We start from the raw sequence: 19,746 nt of genomic DNA, 5'->3' as shown, positions 1-19,746 counted from the left end.
AGCACATAATAAACACTGCAGGCGTCTTCGCCCATGACTTCAATGTTTTCAGTAAGATGTTCATTAAAGATTCTGAAATGCAAATTTTTCGAAACTGTGTTTTTGGCCATATAATGGGAGGGCGATGCAAGTCTGCGATGCGCATTTGCATGATTGTCGGGAAGTAAAGAATTCTATCCCGCAAATGGTACGGTTGCATAACCATTCTCAAAGAGAATTGTCTTTCAATACTCTTCGTACTGATCCTTAATTCATCAAGTTCGAACTTTTGGTGTAGAATTTACCTTTCTGATCTTATGTGTAGTAACGTTAGACCGTTATGTTATGCTTGCTTGATCCACAAAATGGGGATCATGCCTGCGCCCATGTAATACAGGGCCGAGTATGGTTTTTTGAAATGTGCGGTTCCGACGATAATTGCACAATACTGTGGGTGTTATTATATATTGCAATATTGTAGTAGTGATCTAGTCCTACCAAAATGTGTGGATTTTATATTTCTTTGCGAACCTTTGGGTTGCAAATATACAGATATTTACTTTATAGAAACTATTTGTCCTCGTAATCGACGGAAAATCACTTGTACCTATTGGCATTGCTTGAATCTGAAGGTTAGCTTCATCGCAGGATGTTGTCAAAATTTTGAGCTGTATATTTTTGCTACTGAATTTCTCAGTGTGTCCTTCTATGAGAGACATAGTGCACCATTCGGTGCCGATGTCAGGGAGAGCAAGACTTTTTGCCATTTCTTCAGTCATGAGCGTTTTTTTTGTGCTCCAGTATAAAAAAGTGTTGTGGATGTCGACACAGCCGAAGAAGAGAAGCTTTATTGAACCGGAACACGAAACATGTCCACACAAAAACAACAGCGTTACACAACACGGGTTTACTCTAAGCGAACAACATGGTGAAATTCCCATCCTACAACACCTCCCCTTTCAGGTTATCTCGTACCGAGTTCTTCATGGGTCCACCTGTAGTCGGCAAACGGGGTCGTCTAAGACGTTGCGGTCGTTGAGACGAGTCGGCAGTCGGCGTTGCATCATGACCCTGCTCGCGGGGTCGAGTAGCGATAGGTCGAACATATCCAAGAAAGTGTTAGTCGCAGTTGTACCGATCATGAGTCGCAACTGGTTTACGTGCCGAGTCCATAACTCGTTTCCACAGCGAACAGTGTAGGTTGTGTTTCCAACACGGCGTGCGATGAAACCGGGAGTCCAAGTAGGTTTCTGTCCTCGACATTCCTTGGCAAAAATCGCGTCGTTGATCTCAAAGCCGCGGCATCGTGCTCCATTTGGACGACTGAACTGAGATTCCATTTTGACATTTCGTGTACTGTTTGTGAGATCTCTAAAAGGTAACATTAGATCGAGTTCCGTTCGTAGTCGGCGTCCCAGGAAGGCTTCGGCAGGAGAACGCTGATCCGGTGTAGACGGGCAAGAAGTGGAACGATATGCCATCAGAAACGTCTGTAGTGCGCCCACTGTTGGTTCCTCCCCCTTCAGCTTGGCAAGTCCTCTTTTGAAGGTGTCCACAAAGCGTTCTGCTTGTCTTTTGCTCTGTGGATGGAATAGCGGCGTGCGAATGTGCAAAATTCCTCGGGAACGGCAGAATGAAGTGAACTGAAACGACGTGAACTGCGTTCCGTTGTCCGTGACGAGCGTCTCTGGATTTCCAAACTTGGCAAAGATGCACTTCATTGCTTGGATGGTAGTCGTTGAGGAGATCGAGGACATCTGGACGATTTCCGGCCACTTGGAATAGGCGTCCACGATAAGTAGATAGTATCGTTCTTCCATCGGTCCAGCGAAATCAGCATGAACTCGAGTCCAGGGCGAGTGTGGTTTCGGCCATGAATGTAGTTCAGACTTGATCGGATCCTTTGCCACGGATGCACATCTTGGGCAGGTCTTGACGAGTTTTTCGATGTCCGATTCCATCGTGGGCCAATAGGCAAAGCTTCTTGCAAGCGTTTTGATCCTTGTTTGGCCTGGATGAGCTTTGTGTAGTGCTGAAAGAACACAATGTCGAAGTGATTTTGGAATCACTATGCGGGATGCAGTGAGCAGACATCCTTTCACTTTTGTCATGGTATTTCTACGATTGTAGTAGTGCCACAGAAGAGACCTCGGGCCAGTTTCCAGACTTCGTATAGTTGATCACAAGCTGGATAAGACGATCGGCTTGCGTAGCAGTCCGAATGGATTCGGCGCATACTGAAAGATGACGCCAGTTCCCTGAGAACTCGGAAATGACATCAGCATCTATTGATGCGATCACGTAGTCCTCCGGCAACGATGATTGTGACGAGACGAAACGTGAAAGAGCGTCCACTTGGCCGAAATCCTTGAAACGATGGAACTTCTGCATGGCGAAAATAAGAGCGAGTGTTTCCGTTTCAATCTGCCTGTAGTTCTTCTGTGGTTGTGTCAGGCAACGGCTTGCGTGATAAATGGCCTTCTCGCATCCATCTGCGAAGCGATGTGAGAGGGTTGCTCCCATTCCGTAATTTGAAGCATCAGCGGCAACGATGATCGGGAGAATTGGGTCAAAATGGGTCAACAGGAGATGCGAGCTTAGGATTGCCTTAATATTGTCGAAAGAAGACTGGCACTCCGGTGTCCATGTGTAGACAACATCTTTTTTCGTAAGTGTCCAAAGGAGCGCGTAGATTGTGGAGATCCTTGACGAAGTTTCCGTAGAAATTGAGTCCCAGAAAAGAGCGAAGTTGACTGACGTCCTTCGGAGCGGGCATCTTCTGGATAGCTTTGATCTTTCCAGGATCGGAATGGGGGGGAAGGGGGGGGGGGGTCGTCCTTGTGCGTTTATGACGAACCCAAGGTAGGTGATCTTCGTCTGCAGGAAAGCACATTTGTCGAGTCGAACACGGAATCTGTAGTCTTGAATCCGCTTGAGTACGGCCTCTAGTCGGGCATTGTGTTCGTCGATGGTTCTACCAGTAACCAATATGTCATTAAGATACGAGGCAGTTCCATCTAATCCAGCAATAAGAACATCCAAACATTGTTGGAATATACCAGGAGCTGGTTTCACTCCAAATGGTAGTTGCTTGAAGCGATTGAGACGTCGTTCACTTCCAGTTGGAGATATGCTTCGGCCAAGTCGAACTGTGAAACGTAGCGTCCTGCGTTGAGTTTCGTGAAAGTGTCCTCTGTAGTTGGAAGCGGATGCTGGTTTTGTTCCAGTGCATCGTTCAGTCCGGTTGAGTAGTCTGCGCAGAGGCGGATCGATCCATTTTTCTTCTGAACGACGACGATGGGTGCTGCCCATTCTGAGTGATCAACTCCAGCACATGTATAGACACAAGCCGATCGATTTCGGTTGAAATCCTTGGAATAGCAGCATAGGGCACCGGGCGAGCCTTCAGGAAGACAGGTTTGGATTTAGGCTTCAGAGCGAGTTCAACCTTTGACTTTGTACAACATCCTAGTCCAGGAGCGAAGACTGCTGGGAACTTCTTCCTCAGGTGCGTTGCGAGAGAAGAATTCAAGGTGCTGAGTGTCCTTGAAGAGATGTTGCAGATGGAGCCTTTTCTCAAGTGGCAGAACAGTGGCTCGTGCTGGGCCATCCAGTCTAAGCCCAACAGCGACGGCGTGTCGGCTACATGGCAAGTACCATATCTTCGATGGCCATCAATGATGAAGTTGCATTCGTAGCATCCACGAACGTTGATCGGTTCGTTGTTGGTAGACTTCAGCGTCAGATGGGGTGATTGCAGCTTCGGTCGACCCATAGCGGTCCAGTCTGCTGTGCTCAGCAATGTTACGCCTGCTCCAGTATCAAGGCGCATGCGTACTGTCTTCCCATCAATCTGCACTCTACGGTAGATGCGGTTTACAGCGACGTCAGCACGAGTGGAAGCTATGGTGACGGTGTTGGCAGATTTCCGCTTCTGCTTCGCAATCCGCTTCTTCTTTTCCGGGAAATTTTTGCAGAATCCTCGCTTGTGTCCAGAGTGTCTGCAGTCGTGGCATCTGTTGTTTACGAATGAGCAGTCTCTAGACCAGTGATTGGCTCCGCACCGAAAACAATTTCGACTCTTTTGCGAATCCACGATGTTGACGTGCGGTACACTTGATCGTTCGAGGAGTGTGGCATCCTGACGAATGTCGAGAAAGTGCTGAACTTCGGCAGCAAGCTCCTTTAGCGTAGTTTGAGGGTTGTCCTCCATCTTGCGAAGGGCACGAGCGCGAACATCGGCATCTTGCAGGGCGACAAGTCCACATATCCATACGAGGCATTTCATCTGCTCAGGTGTGACGTCATTGAGCTCAGCCATGACATGGCGCTGATTGACCAATCCGGTGTAGTCGCGGAGACGTCCCTCCTTTCGCTGTGTTTTGAGGAAAGCGTAGCGTCCCGTGAATACTGACACATTATGTCCGAACAATTCCTTCAGAACAGCCACGGTGTCCGTTAAGGGAACATCGCATGCTCTTTTAGGGAGAATATGTTTCGTGAAACGGGCATATGTGACGGCGTCGAGTTTAGAGACGATTAGTCGAGCTTTTGCTGCGTCGTCCAACGTAGCACCGTCCTTTGAGATTACATCCTCGTAGCGGTTGTACCAGACCTCGATTGTACACCCATTTTCCGGATCGTACACGAACTCAGGCGGCTCGAGTGTCGATAGAGAATTTGTGACGAATTCGACCGTGGCGACGGGTGCTGTTGGGACGGCTGGGTCTGAAGCAGAGGCCATCTTTCCCATACGCTTCATCAGCTCAGTGAACATTTGCTGCTGAGCCTTGGTTTGGGCTTTCAAGATGGTACGCAGAGTTTCATAGTCCATTTTGGAGTTGCTGTTCAGTGCGCGGCGCAACCGCAGTAACAGCTAATCGATCGGGCTCACAGCCTGGCCGAGTGAGTGTCTACTCAGCAGTTCGCCCAGGCAAAAAAAGGGCGGGACTATTTTGAAACTTGACCCTCGGTTCGACCAGCTTGGAGGCCGACCTAGAGTCTTTGTACCAGAAATCGACTTTAGCAATTCGACCAGGGTTGAAGCCGGGGCTGGAGTCGACTCGACCAGCAGTTCGACCGGGCTTAGAACCGGCGCTGGATTTCTTCACCAAAAATGGTTGTCCTCCGCGTTGTAGTCCGCTGATCGCCAGTTGTTGTGGATGTCGATACAGCTGAAGAAGAGGAGCTTTATTGAACCGGAGCACGAAACATGTTCACACAAAAAACAACAAGGTGTCGTTATTGTCATACACGGGTCATACAAGCGTCGTATACAATACGGGTCTACTCTAAGCAAATAACATGGTGAAATCCCCATCCTACAACAAAAAGAATTACATTTTCTCAAATTGTTGTGTTTTATGACTCCAAACGTTTCCTTCTTTTGTCATTAGCACGAATTGTTCTTTGCAACGGGGATTTTGCCCACTTTCTTACGCTACTGGAGTCGTATTTATTTATTACTATATAGTAGTTAGCGTATTACTTGTATACATGTTGCTCTTTAAACTCTGAAATGCTCAGTGCAGAAATCACACTTCAGTCTGGGATTGATTCCTGGTCGTATCAAGAAACTAACGATACATCCCACTGCGCCATCAACCAACACATCAATGCCTATTTTGATAGAGTAGGTAGTATATTTAATTGGTTGTATGGAAGGAGTATCGAAACAGTGTTCAAGCTATGAAAGAAATAAAATTTTCCTCCCATGGCCTCTTAGTACAAAATACAAGAACCTACCTCTGGTTAGTTCCATTTCTTTTATATAAAATAATAACACAGAAATTTGTAGTGCTTAGATATTTGATGCTTCCGACGGCAAATTAAATTTCTAGGAGGATCAAAATTTTCATTCAGCTATGTTCATTTAAACATTTCGTTTTCCATTTCGTTTTTCTTTTAACTTCTACTACACCAGTCTCAAAGTCCGGCTAAAGCCGGACTTCAGACTTTCGGTGGTTTTAGCTTCGCACTCCTTCACTGATCAATGAAAGATAATATTAGTAGTGTTTTCTGTAAAATTAGATTTTTTTAAACAACGCTTTAATTTTCTTCTCTATATTATAAATTAAGGCGAAAGATTACGGAGCTTTCCTTCCAAACGCGTCAATTCTACATTTGGAGAATATTCAACCATCAGCTACAAACACTCCTTCGACGCCAGAATAATAAAGATACAATTTGAAAGCATTACTCGAAATATTGATATTCCTGCTGATTTCCCCCAACAGTTATCACAGAATGATGCTTTAACATAAAATGACGTGAAAGACATCATCCTAATGATAAAGATAACATTCCCCGTCAGATCACACAAACATTTTGCTACTATTTAAGCAGCCGTTTGCATGAGTGTTTCCACTTTCTGAGAATGGCATGCTACAAACTTGAGGCGAAAGAAGAAGGAAATATGCACACGGAAGAGTCATAAAGGTGAAGAGCAAAGCGCCCAGTGGTCACGGCAGTGAAACGGCTGCAACCATTTATCTTTTACGTCATGCACACTAAGTTATTGCGCACCAATGAGCGGGTCCACAGACGCCGTTGGATCCGTCGCACCCCATATTATGAATATCTGGCGCCAGCGCACCAATGCGGCGCCGGTGGACCCGTCGCACCCCTTCCATAGGTATCTGGCACCTGTGGACCCGTCGCACTCCCTTCCATAGGTATCTGGCGCCAGCGCACCAATGCGGCGCCGGTGGACCCGTCGCACAACTTCCATAGGTATCTGGCACCTGTGGACCCGTCGCACCCCCTTCCATAGGTATCTGGCGCCAGTGGACCCGTCGCACCCAATTCTATAGATACCTGGCGCCGGTGGATCCGTCGCACCCGCTTCTATAGGTATCTCGCGCCGGTGGACCCGTCGCACCCGCTTCTGTAGGTATCTGGCGCCGATGGACCCGTCGCACCCCCTTCTATAGGTATCTGGCGCCAGTGGACCCGTCACACCCCATTTTATAGCTTTCTAGCGTCGAGGCACCAACTCGACGCCGGTGAACCCGTCGCACCCCCCTTTTTGAATTTCGTGACTGACACATACACACAGACACACGTGACAGAATAAGCCAGTTATTATATAAAGGATTATTTATACTGCACTACTCCATGTTCTTCGAAACCATACAACTCGCCTGAACTGCCTATCCACGCCGAGTTTCCTCAGGTCCTCTTTCACCAGCTCAGTCCAGAACATCCGTTTTCGGCCAGGTGGCTTCTTCCAGCTCGAACCCGAAAAACTCCTCAGAACTCATTGAACAAGGCGATCTGCCGGTCTCCTTATTACATGAACAAAGAAGCGAAGACGGTTCACTTTAGCCACTTTCGATGGCGGTGCAAGATGCTGATATCTTCCACCTGTCATCCGCCAGTATACCACATCAATTTATGCGTAAAGATCTTCGTTGTGCCATACCCTAGGCCAAACGCAGTCAAGTAGCCGTCTAAGGAGCTCTCATTCCGTGCAATCAAGCCTCTCTTTCACCGTAGATGGTGCTGCCCAAGTGTCTGATCCGTACCGTATCATGATGGGGCGAAATGCAGATGGGTAGACTCGCAGCTTGACTTCGTTGGTGATGGAGGTCGACCACAGGTATTTCGTTAAGGAGTTAAACACAGAAGTGGCCTTAGCGTATCTTTGCTGAACATCTCTCTCGTAGCTGCCGTTGTTCTTCAGCATACAGCCCAGGTAACAGAACTTATCGACGAGTTCTATCGGTTGTCCGTTCACCCTGATTCTCGTTCGAGGTCTCGAAGAGATCCACATCTGCTTGCATTTATCAGGGCGTAGACGTAATCCATAGGCTGCAGCCAGCTTCGATACAAGGTTGACAACATGTTGAAGTTTCGTACTGCTTTCCGCGAATATAACAACATCGTCAGCTTACTCGAGATCGGTCAAGGAGGTACTCTTTTAGTAAAGCATAGGCTTGCCCTCCCACGTCTTTTCAAACTCCATCGCTCTTGATGTCCACTCGTTATCGCGGTCTTTTTGCAGCTGGCAATGCAACTTTCTTCAACGCTTTTCCTGCCTGAAATCACCAGTGCTGCGGTGACACACACAGAATTGTACGTGGATTTTGTTTCCGCAGGTGCAAAGGGAAACTTCTTCCGCTGCAACGGAACCGGGAGCGTTTCCCTTGCAGCGTCTTGGATGCACATGGCGAAGGAATCCGCATCGCTAAGCTTCTTCCTGGTCCGTACACCAACATGAATAGACACACGCTGGCGGAATTTCGTTCTGCATTCTTCGTCTTTCAGACCTGTCATGTCGATTTTCGGCTGAAGAGGAACTCCTCTGTTTCTCTTGTGAAACCGTATCTTGAAGCTGAGAAAAACTGGACGGTGGTCAGAGTCGAACGCGACGTCCAAAACAGCTCTAGATTTTCGGATATCTGACTGAGGAATGTTCTCGGCAGAACGTAGTCGAGGTGAAGCTTAAAGGCATCACCCCACGAATCTGGGGTGGTGCGGATTTCAGGTGGAGAACTCCTGTAATTATTGAGGTCGTAGATTATGGAAAGAAGGGTAATTCCGTCCTTTTTTTCCTAATTGCCGTAAAAAACGGCCCGGAAGATGCGGCGCCTGAACAAAGCTAGCTCGCTCCAATCGAACTCGTAGAAAATAGCGCGCCGGAATGCTCGAAGCCGTATCTTCCGTGCCGTTTTTTACGGCAATTAGGAAGAAATAGACGGAATCGCTCTTCCCTCCATAATCTAAGACTCCGCATAGGCATAACCTACCTGAAACCCGCACCACCCCAGATTCCTGAAGTGATGCCTTTAAGAGTCCTCATCTTCCGCTTGCGCTAGTCTTCAGGCGTTAAATGGGTTGACCTCTGCCACGTGAGCTGATGGCATCGATGATTCCTCCTAAACGTGGAAGCAATGATGAGGCCCGTCTGTTCGCACAAGTCGACCAGACGGTCAACGTTGTCCCACGTGTGCTCCACTGGATAATACCATTTTCCTAGAACATCAGATTGCTGTTCGAGTGCCATCTTCGCATTTGCGTGAATTCCGACAATGACCACCTGCTGACTTGGTATTTTAGACATCAACGCATTGAGTTCACCATAGAAGGCGTCCTTACTGTTGTCCTCAGCGGATTGCCGTAGGTGCATTAGCACTTATGATCCAGAGTTTACGCCCGCTGCGATCCCGCAGTCGTAGAAAGGCGCATCTAGACGACGTTGGACCAAATTCCTCCACCAGGTTGTAATCGTTCCTCACAGCTATCGCGCAGCCACATACTTTGTCCTCATCAGCATCGCCGCAGTATATGGTGTAGTTTTCAATGCTGATGATGGGCTGGTATCTTATACTTTTTTCCTGCAGTGCTGCAAAGAGCACACGGAGATATCACAGAAACCTAGACAGGACGGTTTGTTGGAATTCACTCGATAGTGTTCAGACAGTTCAGCGTGACGAAACGAATGGTTGTTGTCAAAGATTCCATGTTCCCTTCAGCAGTTGATCTTTCTTGTTATGGGCGTTGGCGATGTACTGGACAACAGCATCTTCTTGCAATGTGTGGGAATCTTTTGCCATACAGTGCGGGTTATATAGCTCGTACGTTCCCAATGCGTACACTCGAACGCCTGATTGCGTTTAGTTAAAGCCACCACGTGCAGGTAGCAATCAGACTTGTATACGCGGCCCCATGAAGCTTGCACAGAATCAATCCATTCATCGCTGTTCCATAGCGACGAATGGATTGAGTAGGATTCAATTCGTCCTTGAACACAGCTCTGTCCACCCTTATCGCAAAAGATCGAGAAGGTTGGGCAGAGCTGTGTTTAAAGACGGGACAGGAAACCTCGGCGAAGATATGGGTAATCGCTTCAGGCGATGACATCCGCCCGCCGATTAAGTCAAGTCAAGTAAGTCATAATGCACTATAATTACTTTATTATTTGATGGTTCTTCCTTACATTGACAGCTGACTGCGGATAACTTATACTCACTAGTTTTGATTCCTCTCAAACTCAATATTTTCCATTTTCTTGATGATTTTTTAAAAAACAACTCACTTTAACGCGAGGCTGCAAGGCTTAGTTCACTTGTATAGTTGTTAGTTGTATAAATTACACTTTTTTTCTTGCCTTCGTACTCTTGACCCCTCTCATCCTAATCTTGATGTCCTTAATTTGTCTAGCTAGTAATTCTTCCATTTGTCCCGATCGCGTGCCAGTGTCGCCCAGTGGTTCCTCCTTTCGCGTGGGACACGAAGAGCATCATAATTTTCCTTGAAAGACTTCGTGAAGAAATCTGACCATCGGGTCGGCGGTCTTCCTGTAGTGCGCTTAATATCGCGGGTAACCCAGTCGCTCACGGCTCTGGTCCAACGGTTGTCGTTAAAGCGCATCACGAGAGGACTTCGAATCCCGTCTCACACTTGCGTGGAACGAGATACTCGTAGCATCACTCTCTCAACTGCGCGTTCAATGACGCTCACCGCGTTTTCTTCCTGCTTGCGAAATGCCCAGGTTTCCGAAGCATAGGTCAAAGCAGGAAGTACGGTGGTGTTGAAGAGGTGAGCACGGAGCCGGGTGTTCTTGGTCTTCTTCACTACTTGATCGATGCTCTTGTACGCTCCCCAAGCCGCTCGTCTCCTCCTGCCCTGCTCGGGGGTAAGGTCGTTCATCATGTTCAGTTCCCGACCCAGATAAGCGTAGCTGGTGCATTCGGATATATTCGTTCCCTTCAGCGTGAATGGGGCATTCGAGATCCATCCGTTATGCATGAACATCGTCTTTTGCAGATTCAGCCGAAGACCGATGCATCCACATGTTTCGTCGAATTCGGTCAGCATTCGTTCCGCTTGGCTGATGCTAGATATTATCAGTACGATGTTATCAGTACGATGCAAAGCGCAAATGATGCAGCTGCCGACCATCAGCATTCACTCCCATGTCGTCCCATTCTAATTTTCGCATTGCGTTCTCGAGGGTGGCTGTGAATATTTTGGGTGAGATTGTATTACCCTGTCGGACCCCCCTCTTCACGTCAATGATTATGTTCTTGTAGAATGGCGAAATTCCGGTCGTGAAGTTACTGTACAACTCTCGAAGTACCTTTATCTATTGAGAAGGAACACCTTGGTTGTCCAAGGCTTCCACGACCGCTTCCCTCTCAACTGAGTCGAAGGCCTTCTTCAAGTCGATGAAGGTGAGACAGAGCGGCATTTTGTACTCTCGTGATACCTCGATGAGTTTCGAAACAATGTGAATGTGGTCAATCGTGCTGAATCCTTTTCGAAACCCTGCTTGCTCGCATGGCTGTCCTTCATCCAAGACTTTTTCAATCCTATTAAGGATCACTCTTGTAAAGAGCTTGTAGATGACGGACAGTAGGCAGATTGGACGATAGTTGCCGATGTCATGTGGATCTCCTTTTTTATACAACAACACGGTCTTGCTGGTTTTCCACTGTTTAGGAACCTTGCATTCGGACAAATAACGTGTAAAGAGCCTCGCCAGGATGTTGATGAGTACTGGCGGAAGGCTCTTCAGGTGTTCTGGTCTTATTCTGTCGGGACCGGGTGCCGTACGATTTCTTACCGACATGATAGCATGTCGTATTTCGGACGGGAGAACCTCTGGAATGACTTGTCCATCTTCCCTCAGATGGTGAGGAGGCAAGTGCACATGGTTGTCGAAGAGATCAGGTAGAAGTCGTAGATGATTTTCTTAAACTCCCTTCTCGATGCAGTGGTTGTTCCCTTCGGGTTCCGGAGAGCAGTCATCTTTGTCTTGCAACTGGCGAAGTCTCGACGGGCATAGCGGATGCTTTTCCCCACCTCTGCAGCATCAGCCAGCACTTCTGCTCTTTTCTCTTTAAGGTCTTCCTTTATCGCCTCTCTGCAAAGCCTTGCGAACTCGGACTTGAGTTCTTGGTTCCCTGCGGCTCGTGCTTCTCCACGCTGGCGTATCAGCTCAAGAGTTTCAAGAGACAAGCGTCTCTTGGTGGTTTTAAAACTCTCAGCCTTCTTCGCGCAGTTGTGAAGGTGTTCAACGAGCCGGTCATATTCCTCTTCGATGTTGTCCATTGCGGCATCTTCCCAAAAGCCGGCTAGCGTAGCGAAGAGATCCCAGTTGATGATAGTTCTGGGATGTCTCTCTCTGAACTTGGCGGCTTTCTCTTCTCTCCTTGTAAAGGAAAATCTTCCTTGGAGGAAGCGACGGTCCGATCCCGTATAGAACTTTGGTACAACAGCGGCGTCCGTCAGGTAGAACTTTTTAAAGCATGGGCCTTATAAGACTTTAATAGGATGGGTTTGATAGGTTGAAGTGTAATTTATGTCTTTTGTTTAGGAACAAAAAATCTAAGTTTTTCTCTAGGTAGCGGTAGAAAACATCGGAGTGACCAGGTTTCCAGCATATCAACAGTCCACCTGTGTCAGTTTCATTTTCAGTCGGATGGTAGTTTTTATATCAGCAAATGATAAACACTCGAATCCCCATGAATAGATCAGTTGGGGGAGGTCAGACGCGTAAATTACAGAAAATACAGTAGGTAGAACTTGTGGGGGGTTGCGCATACGAGTCTGATTACTACCTACTCGCGGTGGTCCTACTTATTCTAAATGCAACCAAGAATTGGAGTGTGCGTTGTGGGCACGTACGAGCTATATAGCATACACAATTATATGAGAGAGATATTGCAGAACAGGTGCAGTTGTCCAGCGCACTGCCAAAGCCGCATTCAAATAGGTTAAGTACTTAGAGGGAGCGTTGAACTTTTTGTAACAGCTCTCCGTTTCATTACGTCGAACTGCCGGACATCTGAGGTACTAGGGTCACCTTGTGTCGAATTTACTTTTCGAAGGTGATTAAAGCTCTACAGAAATTCATTGTGCCAGTTAGGCTTAAGATGAGCCGATTCCTATCAATCAGATGCGGAAAGCTACATTTCGCTCACTGGTGTGAGTGGATGTTATGAACAGCTACAGCTTGTTCATACTTTAAGAACTTGTACTGTTACGATAAATATTTGACTTTCCTCCAATTGGATAAGTGTTGTCAAGTTGTTTAGGTCGGAAACGCACACGGAAGCAATACCTGCTCGTTGCATCCTTCTTCTCTTTTGTTATGCTACTCTTCTTGTCCATGTGTGTTCTCAACACATTTCTCCTGCCTTTTTGTTCCACAGTGTTCCTTAACGACGCCGTTGAGCACCATAAATAAACAACTTTATCTATGATTACCGCTCGCGTGCGACTCCGCGTTCAATTCAAATTCTTCGGTTCCGTGTGGCCGTCCTACGTCCACTTTCTAGCGACCTGAGTAGTGCACATATTTATTTATTTATTTATTTATTCGATTATTTATTCGCTTACTTAAAGGAGCGCTGCTTTGTCCAGAGAGGTCCAGAAGGTTTCTGAAAGTTTCAAATTTTCAGCAAAATTTGATGCGGGTTTAGATAATTACTATTCTCTTTGTATTTCCGTTTTAGGTGAGCTGATACCGAACCATCTCGCATTAGCACTGGTGAAAGCAGAAATGGGACGCCATTCTGAAGCCAGTGCTTTTTTCCTAGAAGGATTTCCAAGGGAAGCTCGGCAAGTTGAAGACTTTGAAAAAGAGGTGTGATGTAAATCTGTTCGCAAGTAATATTCTGCTTATTCTTAGTAAAAGTTGAAATTTTTGATTTCTTCTTTTCTGTCAAATATGAAGAAAATTGTTGTGGCAATGCACAATGGATTTTAAATTTCTTTTGTTCTCTGATTTGTTGCACTACAGAAACAACTGTGAATTTGTTGATCTATTAACTCGCTAGTACGGTACCATATAGGCTCCATATAGGTTTTGTTACTCTGTGGCCCATTATGTGCTTTCCAACTGGAAGGACTTTGTGAAGATATCTGACCAGCAGTTTGACAGTCTTCCTGTAGTGCATTTGATATCATGTGGAACCAGTTCGCTCACGGCTTTCAAACAACGGTTGACCTTGGAACCCATCACGTGTGTAGGTTACCTTTTTTGCTGACCTTGGTGTTTCTGAGCTTTGGTCGTTGGCGTGGAACTGAACCTGAAATCCCCTCTTTCACTTGCGTAGAACGGAATATTCTAGCGTTACTTTTTCGATTGAGCATTGAATGACGCCCGCCCTCTTGCTACGAAGTGCCCGTGTTACTGAAGCATAATTGAAAGCAGGAAGTACTATGTTCTAAAAAGGTGAGTGTGGAGCTGGATTTTCTTGGTCTTCTTCTTTACATCCTCGATCCTCTTGAGTGCTCTCCATGTTGCTTGTTGACAAATGAGTTGATCGATTACATAGAGTAGACTTCTATTAGTAAGAGTCAACAAAAAATCTCGGTGATACTACTTCAGTGTCAATGACACTGACCACATTTTTCTTTTGTATTTAAGGAGGCCAGGTGTATAACATGTTCATTAATACAGTAGGAGTCGTTAAGGACTCGGACACGGGCGTCTTATTTGTTCCATGGACAGTTGGTTTCCTTTTATTCAGCTCTGCGCTTAGAACTTTATCTGTTGTTCATGTGTTTGCATGCTTAAAATTATGTGCAGAAAAGAAGAAGGCACTTTTGGAACAATCCTACTCAGAGTCCGATTGTCCGCGTTTTCGCATCTTCGTAGCGTTGTAAGAGGCGTCGAAAAGGCATAAAGTGGCTAAATTGAACGGCGTTGATCAATCCGTATCTACCTACGCGTTTGACTTCAATTTAGAATCCATTGGGATTTGAGGGGAGCAAGAACGCCGGAGAGCTCCGACAAGCTTGTTCCTCGGCAATCGTATGTTTGAACTAAGATATTTCTGGAGCACAGGTGGCGTTTAGAGGTAATGTTTTCTCGTCCAGTCTTCCATTTGGTCTTGGCTTTCTCCATCTGTTACTAGCCATTTCCGATGCAGGCATTCATACATTACATGTATAGAGCGGGGCGGGTGTAGCGTGGCGGTTAGGGGTTCCGCTTCTTGCACGATCGATCAGAGGATCGGATCCGCCCTAGTGCTCACCAAGCCTTTCATCCTTCCGGGGTCGATGAATTGGTACCAAACTCGTCTGGGAAGGTAAAAACACTGACTTGACAAAACGGCTAGCCACCTCAAGTCATTGTATAGGCCAATTACACGTTCGTAAACCTCAAACGATGCTGAATTGAAGTGAATGTGGGGCGTGTCCCAAGCAGATTGATTAACGCCAGAAACTTTATCCTTTATCCTTCATGTATAGATCGTCATCATAGTCCGTTTCTCCGTTTCTTTTCTGACAGTCCAACGCGGCAGATAACATCTGTAATCTCGTCTTTTTAAGTTGAATTTAAAGTTGTTGAATTACATGTTCTTGTGGGTCAATATACTACTTTTAGTTACTACTATTAGTAGCGGTAGGATCTATGGCTCTTGCAGAGCTCAGTACGGTTGGTTGTTGGATAAACTGACAGTAAGCGTACCGGCTTTTCTTGATGATCAGATTTCCTGAAAGTTTTCCGAAAATGGTTATTACACAGTTTTTCGACTTTACAGTGGCGTTTCGGAAGTGTGTTTTCTGTACTCATGCATCCACATTCTCCGAGAACAACACTGCCATCGCTTTCACAGTGACTAGTAGTGTTTCATCAGCGGCGGCTGCTCCGTACACATTACGGAATTGCTCATTGCTTCTGATCCTTTTATCTGTCGTTCGCCAACATGCTGTTTTCTGGTGATTTGATAGCAACCTCCCAGGCTTAGCTGCATAGCATCGTTCATCTCGTAGAAATCAATTGTAGTGCACTTCAAACACTTCTTATAATTTGTTGGAGATGGCTCTTCTGTGCTTTCCAGTCACACGAATTGAGTTTTTTTCCGACGCGCAAGAAATAAGATACATGGTCTGTGTGACCGCACCTACATCCAGTCACGCATACATGAATATACTTGCTCCAACGCGACCCATAAAATATGAGTGAATTCCGGCACAGCAGAGAAAGTGAATCCATTCTCTAAACCAAGTTTCACCTTATATTACGCCCAGCATCTGAGAAGATTGCTATCTTTTATCCTTACTTTGCTCTTTGTCTACCACCTGTGGCTAAACCACGTAGCTTTGTGATCAACTGGTCTTTTATTGAACCAGATTCTCTAATGAAGGAAATCAAATGTGCAAGGATGGTTGGCCTTAATTTGAAAAAACTGTAATACAATTTTTTCAGGTAAAGTCTGTGAATATGGCACTGATCCTCGACTATGACGAGAAAACTTTACGAGAGCATATGGAAAAACGAGGAATGGGAATGGAAATCATAGATCAACGGATTAAAGTGCTTGAGTCACCGTTAATAGTTGCTTCATTAGGTTTTTCTTGCTTTTAAATGGAATTATGAACTATGTACTATTACGCTACTCGCCAATGAGAACTCCACTGCTTCTTCGTACTGTCCATAGGAGTTTTCCAAAGCAGTTATATGAATCTACTGAAATTTGCCGTAAATCAGGGGTCATAAATCAGAAGTAGGACTCGCGTCGAATATGGCGAGTACGGCGGAACCTCCTCTCTGCTGATTTTCCTGCTCGATTAAATCTGAGCAGGAGAGTTAGAAGAAGTTCTCCTGTTAACTCAACATTCTCTAACTTGCAGCTTCCTAACTATTTATATGTAATTCTATATAAAAGCCTTTAAAAAATTTGACTTAAACATATGACAGAAGGAGTTTCAAACAATAAAACGACATTACGCAAAGTAGGAACAGTGATAAGAGCACTTAAAGTGAAATATACCTGTCGATATCTCTATCAATATCTATCTATATCTATATCTATATCCATACCTATGACTTGACATAATCGGCGGGCTGATGTCATCGCCTGACGCGATTGCCCGCATCCTCGTTCAGGTGTGCCGTCCGTGAAAACAGCTCCGCGCAACCTTTTCAATCTTCTGCGAGAGCTTGCGCACAATCAATCCATTCCTCACTATTCCATATTCTGCGAAACCATACGACTCGCCTGAACTGTCTATCCACGCCGAGTTTCCTCAGGTCCTCTTTCACCAGCTCAGTCCAGAACATACGTTTTCGGCCAGGTGGCCTTTTCCAGCCCTAACCCCACAAACTCTTCAGAACTCGTTGAACAAGGCCATCTGCTGGTCTCTTTAATATATGAACAAGGAGCTGAAACGATTTTCTGTGGCCAATTTCGATGACGTTGGAAAATGCTGATATCTCCCAAGTGTCATCCGCCGGTACGCCACAGCAATTTACGCATATATTGTTACGGCATACGCTAGGCCAAAAGTAGCCAAGCAACCTTCTCTAAAGTTCTCTAAAGTTCTCAAAAGTCTAAGCAGTTTCTTTTCTATGCAACCTTCTCCATTACCGTAGATGGTGCTGCCTAACTCTCCGATGCGTACATCATGATGGGGCGAATTGTGGATAAGTAGACACGCAGCTTGACTTCGTTGATGATGAGGTCGACCACAACCATTAAGGAGTCGAATGCAGAAATGACCTCCCATTCGTTTTAGCGGTCTTTTTGCAGCTGGCGACGCAACTTTCTTCGACGCTTTTCCTGCCTGAAATCGCTGGTGCTGCGGGGACACATAAAGAAGTATACGTGGATTTTGTTTCCGCAGATACAAGAGCAAACTTCTTTCATGACAATAGAACTGGGAGCGTTTCCCTTGCAGCGTCTTGGATGCACATGGCGAAGGAATCCGCATCGCCAAGCTTCTTCCTGGTCCGCACTCCAACATGAATAGACATACGTTGACGGAATTTCGTTCTACATCCGTTGTCTTTCAGACTTACCACGTCGATTTTCAGCTGAAAAGGATTTCATCGGTTTTTTTTTGGAACCGTATCTTGAAGCTGAGAAAAACTGGACGGCCAGAGTAGAACGTGATGTCCCAAACAACTATAGATTTTCGGATATCTGGATGTTCTTCGTTAGAACGTAATCGAGCTGAAGCTTAAAGGCATCACCCTACGAATCTGGGGTGGTAAGGTGGGTTATGCCTATATAAAGTCGTAGATTATGGAGAGAAGGGTGATTCCGTATATTTCCTCCTAATTGCCGTAGAAAACGGCCCGGAAGATACGGCCTCAAGCGTTGCGGCGCGCTATTTTCTACAATGAATTCGATTGGAGCTCGCCAGCCTTGTGCACGCGCCGCATCTTCTGGGCCGTTTTTAATTAATTCGCGCCAATTAGGAACAAATGCACGAAATCACTCTCCTCTCCATAATCTACGATCCCATATAGGAACTCTCCATCTGAAATCTGTGCCACCCCAGATTCGTTGGATGATGCCTTTAAGAGTCGGCATCTTCCGCTTCCGCTGCTCTTTATGTGTTATAAGGGTTGACCGCTGCCAAGTGAGCTGATGGCGCCAATGATTCCTCTTAAACGTCGAAGTGGTGAGGCCCGTCTGTTGACATAAGTTGCCCAGACAGCCACTGTTATCATTAAAATGGCATTATCCAGCGTGCGCTCCGCTGGATAATGCCATTTTTTAGCACATTGTGTTTTGGTCGACTCCTATCTTCGGATACACGTCGATTCCGACAATGACCACCTGCTGGCTGGGTATTTTAGGTATCAAACCATGGAGTTCATCATAGAAGACGTCCTTATTATTGTGCGTGGTGCGTGGAAACCTGGGCTGCCCGCAGAGTTCGGAGCCGCGCGGGGGCGCGGTTTTGCGGCTCTGCAGTGTTATTGACTATTTACAACAGCGCTCAGTAAACATCAAAACCGCAGAGCCGCCAAACCGCGCGTCCGCGCTGCTCTGAACTCTGCGGGCGGCGTTAAGGTCCAGAGTTTACGTCCTCTGTGATACCGGAGTCGTACAATGCCGACGTTGAGCCAAATTCCTCCACTAGGTTGTTGTAATCGTTCCTCACAGTTATCGTGCATTGTTTTTGGAGTTCACTCGATAGTGTACGGCAGTTCAGCGTGACGAACCGAATGGTTGTTGCCAAAGATTCCATGCTCCCTTAAGGCAGTTAACCTTTCAAGTTATGGGCTTTGGCGATGTACTGGACAACAGCACGTTCTTGCAATGTATGGGAATCTTTCGCCATATAACAGTGCGGGTTATATAGCTCGTACGTTCCCAATGCGTACACCTGAACGCTTGATTGCGTTTAGTTAAGGCAGGACCACCACGTGCAGGTAGCAGACTCGTGTACGTAGCCTCAATCTTTATTTGTATCTATTACTATATCTGTATCTATCTATACCTATCTATCTATATCAATCTATCATGCTTAGTCCGTGTGTGTGTGTGTGTGTGTGCGCGCGCGCGTGCGTGTGTGCGTGTGCGTGTGCGTGCGCGTGCGTGCGTGTGTGTGTGTGTGTGTGTGTGTGTGTGTGTGTGTGTGTGTGTGTGTGTATGTGTCACGAAAACACCCCATAATGACGCAAAGCTTTATAGCGGTGAGGTGCCGAACCATCGTCATGCACCTGACAGGCGAACACTCTACCTTTTCACCATTGTCTAAAGCTATGTAACTATGTATGTTGGCCTTGATACGGCAAGTTGCTTTCCCTCATATGTTAGTGAGAGTAAATAAACTTTTATGTGAATGTATACTTCCAGATTTGCAAACTGTCATGCTATATAATAACGGGCTTAGTCACGTGTGTGCGTCTGTGTATGTGCGTGTCTCAGTCAAGAAATTCCAAAAAGAGAGGGAGTATTATGGCGCCGGTTTGGTGCACTGGACCCCCAAGGCGGTAAAATTGGGTGAGATGGGTACTGTGGCGTCGGATTCGTGCCCCGGAGCCAGATAGCTGTGCCCCAACGCAGTAGC

The 19,746-nt window shown here is 46.3% G+C and overlaps 9 protein-coding genes across 12 annotated transcripts; 1 reads left to right on the top strand and 8 right to left on the bottom strand.

Annotated features, from left to right (window-relative positions):
- Nucleotides 1-962: 962 nt before the first annotated feature.
- RB195_023169 (uncharacterized protein) lies at nt 963-1,940 on the bottom strand (the record flags this gene model as incomplete). The annotated part of the gene is made up of 1 exon (XM_064210512.1): nt 963-1,940. One exon carries the CDS (start codon nt 1,938-1,940, stop codon nt 963-965), a length of 978 nt encoding a protein of 325 aa, XP_064066393.1.
- Nucleotides 1,941-2,097: 157 nt separating this feature from the next.
- Nucleotides 2,098-3,291, bottom strand: RB195_023168 (uncharacterized protein; the record flags this gene model as incomplete). 2 transcript variants are annotated; one of them, XM_064210511.1, is made up of 1 exon in its annotated part: nt 2,098-3,291. In XM_064210511.1, one exon carries the CDS (start codon nt 3,289-3,291, stop codon nt 2,098-2,100), a length of 1,194 nt encoding a protein of 397 aa, XP_064066391.1. The 2 variants fall into 2 exon arrangements, with proteins under 2 accessions (XP_064066391.1, XP_064066392.1); XM_064210510.1 differs by having other exon boundaries at nt 2,098-2,502.
- RB195_023167 (uncharacterized protein) lies at nt 3,215-4,813 on the bottom strand (the record flags this gene model as incomplete). Of its 2 annotated transcripts, XM_064210509.1 has the most annotated exons (2): nt 3,423-3,580; nt 3,637-4,813. In XM_064210509.1, the coding sequence occupies 2 exons, from the start codon at nt 4,811-4,813 to the stop codon at nt 3,423-3,425; spliced, it is 1,335 nt and encodes a 444-aa protein (XP_064066390.1). The 2 variants fall into 2 exon arrangements, with proteins under 2 accessions (XP_064066389.1, XP_064066390.1); XM_064210508.1 differs by having other exon boundaries at nt 3,215-4,813.
- Nucleotides 4,814-7,441: 2,628 nt separating this feature from the next.
- Nucleotides 7,442-7,753, bottom strand: RB195_023166 (uncharacterized protein; the record flags this gene model as incomplete). The annotated part of the gene is made up of 1 exon (XM_064210507.1): nt 7,442-7,753. The coding sequence occupies one exon, from the start codon at nt 7,751-7,753 to the stop codon at nt 7,442-7,444; it is 312 nt and encodes a 103-aa protein (XP_064066388.1).
- Nucleotides 7,754-8,794: 1,041 nt separating this feature from the next.
- Nucleotides 8,795-9,109, bottom strand: RB195_023165 (uncharacterized protein; the record flags this gene model as incomplete). Its single annotated transcript, XM_064210506.1, has 1 exon — nt 8,795-9,109. One exon carries the CDS (start codon nt 9,107-9,109, stop codon nt 8,795-8,797), a length of 315 nt encoding a protein of 104 aa, XP_064066387.1.
- A 1,268-nt stretch (nt 9,110-10,377) lies between these two features.
- Nucleotides 10,378-10,890, bottom strand: RB195_023164 (uncharacterized protein; the record flags this gene model as incomplete). Its single annotated transcript, XM_064210505.1, has 1 exon — nt 10,378-10,890. The coding sequence occupies one exon, from the start codon at nt 10,888-10,890 to the stop codon at nt 10,378-10,380; it is 513 nt and encodes a 170-aa protein (XP_064066386.1).
- A 178-nt stretch (nt 10,891-11,068) lies between these two features.
- On the bottom strand, nt 11,069-11,554 carry RB195_023163 (uncharacterized protein; the record flags this gene model as incomplete). The annotated part of the gene is made up of 1 exon (XM_064210504.1): nt 11,069-11,554. One exon carries the CDS (start codon nt 11,552-11,554, stop codon nt 11,069-11,071), a length of 486 nt encoding a protein of 161 aa, XP_064066385.1.
- A 56-nt stretch (nt 11,555-11,610) lies between these two features.
- On the bottom strand, nt 11,611-12,036 carry RB195_023162 (uncharacterized protein; the record flags this gene model as incomplete). Its single annotated transcript, XM_064210503.1, has 1 exon — nt 11,611-12,036. The coding sequence occupies one exon, from the start codon at nt 12,034-12,036 to the stop codon at nt 11,611-11,613; it is 426 nt and encodes a 141-aa protein (XP_064066384.1).
- A 63-nt stretch (nt 12,037-12,099) lies between these two features.
- RB195_023161 (uncharacterized protein) lies at nt 12,100-19,085 on the top strand (the record flags this gene model as incomplete). Of its 2 annotated transcripts, XM_064210502.1 has the most annotated exons (5): nt 12,100-12,171; nt 13,333-13,363; nt 13,443-13,573; nt 16,148-16,289; nt 17,735-17,889. In XM_064210502.1, the coding sequence occupies 5 exons, from the start codon at nt 12,100-12,102 to the stop codon at nt 17,887-17,889; spliced, it is 531 nt and encodes a 176-aa protein (XP_064066383.1). The 2 variants fall into 2 exon arrangements, with proteins under 2 accessions (XP_064066383.1, XP_013306234.2); XM_013450780.2 differs by lacking the exons at nt 12,100-12,171; nt 13,333-13,363; nt 17,735-17,889 and adding exons at nt 12,861-12,912; nt 18,933-19,085 and having other exon boundaries at nt 16,148-16,255.
- Nucleotides 19,086-19,746: the final 661 nt, after the last annotated feature.

The sequence above is a fragment of the Necator americanus genome, chromosome X, assembly GCF_031761385.1.
Source record: "Necator americanus strain Aroian chromosome X, whole genome shotgun sequence".
Lineage (NCBI taxonomy): Eukaryota > Metazoa > Nematoda > Chromadorea > Rhabditida > Ancylostomatidae > Necator > Necator americanus.
Note: the sequence above shows the minus strand (reverse complement) of the source record. Positions and strands in the feature narration are given on the sequence as shown.